Below are 1,845 nucleotides of genomic sequence, written 5' to 3' on the forward strand. Positions count from 1 at the left end.
CATCATCGTCGTCGTTTAATGTCCGCTTTCCATGCTAGCATGGGTTGGACGATTTGACTGAGGACTGTTGAACCAGATGGCTATACCAGGCTCCAATCTGATTTGGCAGAGTTTCTACAGCTGGATGCCCTTCCTAACGCCAACCACTCCGAGAGTGTAGTGGGTGCTTTTATGTGCCACCAGCATGAAGGCCAGTCAGGCGGTACTGGCAACGGTCACGCTCGAAATGGTGTGTTTTACGTGCCACCTGCACAGGAGCCAGTCCAGCGGCACTGGCAACGATCTCGCTTGAATGTCTTCTCACGTGCCAGGGAGGCGACGTTGGTAACGATCAACGGCCATGCTCGGAATGAGGAAACCAGCCTTATGAATATATGGCTCAGAACGGACCCTTGGTCTTTAGAAACATAGCAAGTATAGGGGACAGATGGATGGAGGGAACAACAATGACAACAGCAGTAGCAAGGGTCAAGGGGTAGCCCCTACCTGTTCTGTACCTAAAGCTCTAGAATAACTGAAAGAGAGGAACATTGTGGTGGGGGCAGTCTCACCTGATCACAGATTCACCTGATGCCATGGCTAGCATGCCTTTCCCTGCCCAGACAATGCAAGGGTTCTCAGATTTGCCGTTCAGCTTCACCTGAAATGAGATTGGAAACGAAAATGCAACAAGCATTATTGGTAGCGTATGTGTGCAGGTAGTGGTGGTGGTGGTGGTGGTGGTAGGGTTAACTACACAATTATAAGGTGGGCCAAAAGTTATAAGGTAACGAGCTGGCGGAATCGTTAGCACGTCAGAGAAAATGATTAGCTGCATTTCGTCCGTCTTTGCATTCTGAATTCAAATTATGCTGAGGTCGACTTTGGAGGTGGATAAAATAAGTACCAGTTATACAATGGGACCAATGTAATCAACTGGCCACCCCTCCACCTCTCTAACTTTTATATCCTTGCATGTTGGATATATAATTACGAAACAGTGGGAAAGAAGTCTATACACAACACACTACCATTACTATTACACAAGAGTCAGCACTCTATATCAAAGGCTCACAGAACTGCCAATCATTCACAAACTGCCAACACTCATGGAAACTGAAAAGAAGCCCATTGTATATATATATATATGTGTGTTTGTCCCCACAACATTGCTTGACAACCGATGGTGGTGTGTTTACTTCTCCGTAACTTAGCGGTTCGGCAAAAAGAGGCCGATAGAATAAGTACTAGGCTTACAAAGAATAAGTCCCGGGGTTGATTTGCTCGACTAAAGGCGGTGCTCCAGCATGTCCGCAGTCAAATGACTGAAACATGAAACAAGTAAAAGAGCAGAGTGGACTGGAGCAACGTGAAGTAAAGTGTCTTGCTCAAGCACTCAATGTACCGCTGGGAATCGAACTCAAGACCTTACGGCCATGTGCCGATTACCCCTAACCACTAAGCCACACGCTTTCACACATGTGATATGTTGGCACTCCGTCGCTTACGACGTCGAGGGTTCCAGTTGATCCGATCAACGGAACAGCCTGCTCGTGAAATTAACGTGCAAGTGGCTGAGCACTCCACAGACACGTGTACCCTTAACGTAGTTCTCGGGGATATTCAGTGTGAAACAATGTGACAAGGCTGGTCCCTTTGAATTACAGGCACAACAGAAACAGGAAGTAAGAGTGAGAGAGAAAGTTGTGGTGGAAGAGTACAGCAGGGTTCGCCACCATCCCCTGCCGGAGCCTCGTGGAACTTTAGGTGTTTTTCGCTCAATAAACACTCACAACGCCCGGTCTGGGAAATGAAACCGCGATTCTATGACCGCGAGTCCGCTGCCCTAACCACTGGGCCATTGCG

General features: G+C 47.9%; 1 protein-coding gene across 2 annotated transcripts in view; it reads right to left on the reverse strand.

The window, feature by feature from the left end:
• LOC106881285 (intraflagellar transport protein 140 homolog) overlaps positions 1-1,845 on the reverse strand; it is a 33,940-nt gene that overhangs the window by 24,947 nt on the left and 7,148 nt on the right. For both annotated transcript variants that reach the window (XM_052977931.1, XM_052977930.1), the window contains one exon: positions 552-640. In XM_052977931.1, the coding sequence (XP_052833891.1) occupies positions 552-640 (89 nt within the window). The remainder of the gene's footprint in view (positions 1-551; positions 641-1,845) is intronic.

Source organism: Octopus bimaculoides, chromosome 29, assembly GCF_001194135.2.
Source record: "Octopus bimaculoides isolate UCB-OBI-ISO-001 chromosome 29, ASM119413v2, whole genome shotgun sequence".
Taxonomy (NCBI): Eukaryota; Metazoa; Mollusca; class Cephalopoda; order Octopoda; family Octopodidae; genus Octopus; species Octopus bimaculoides.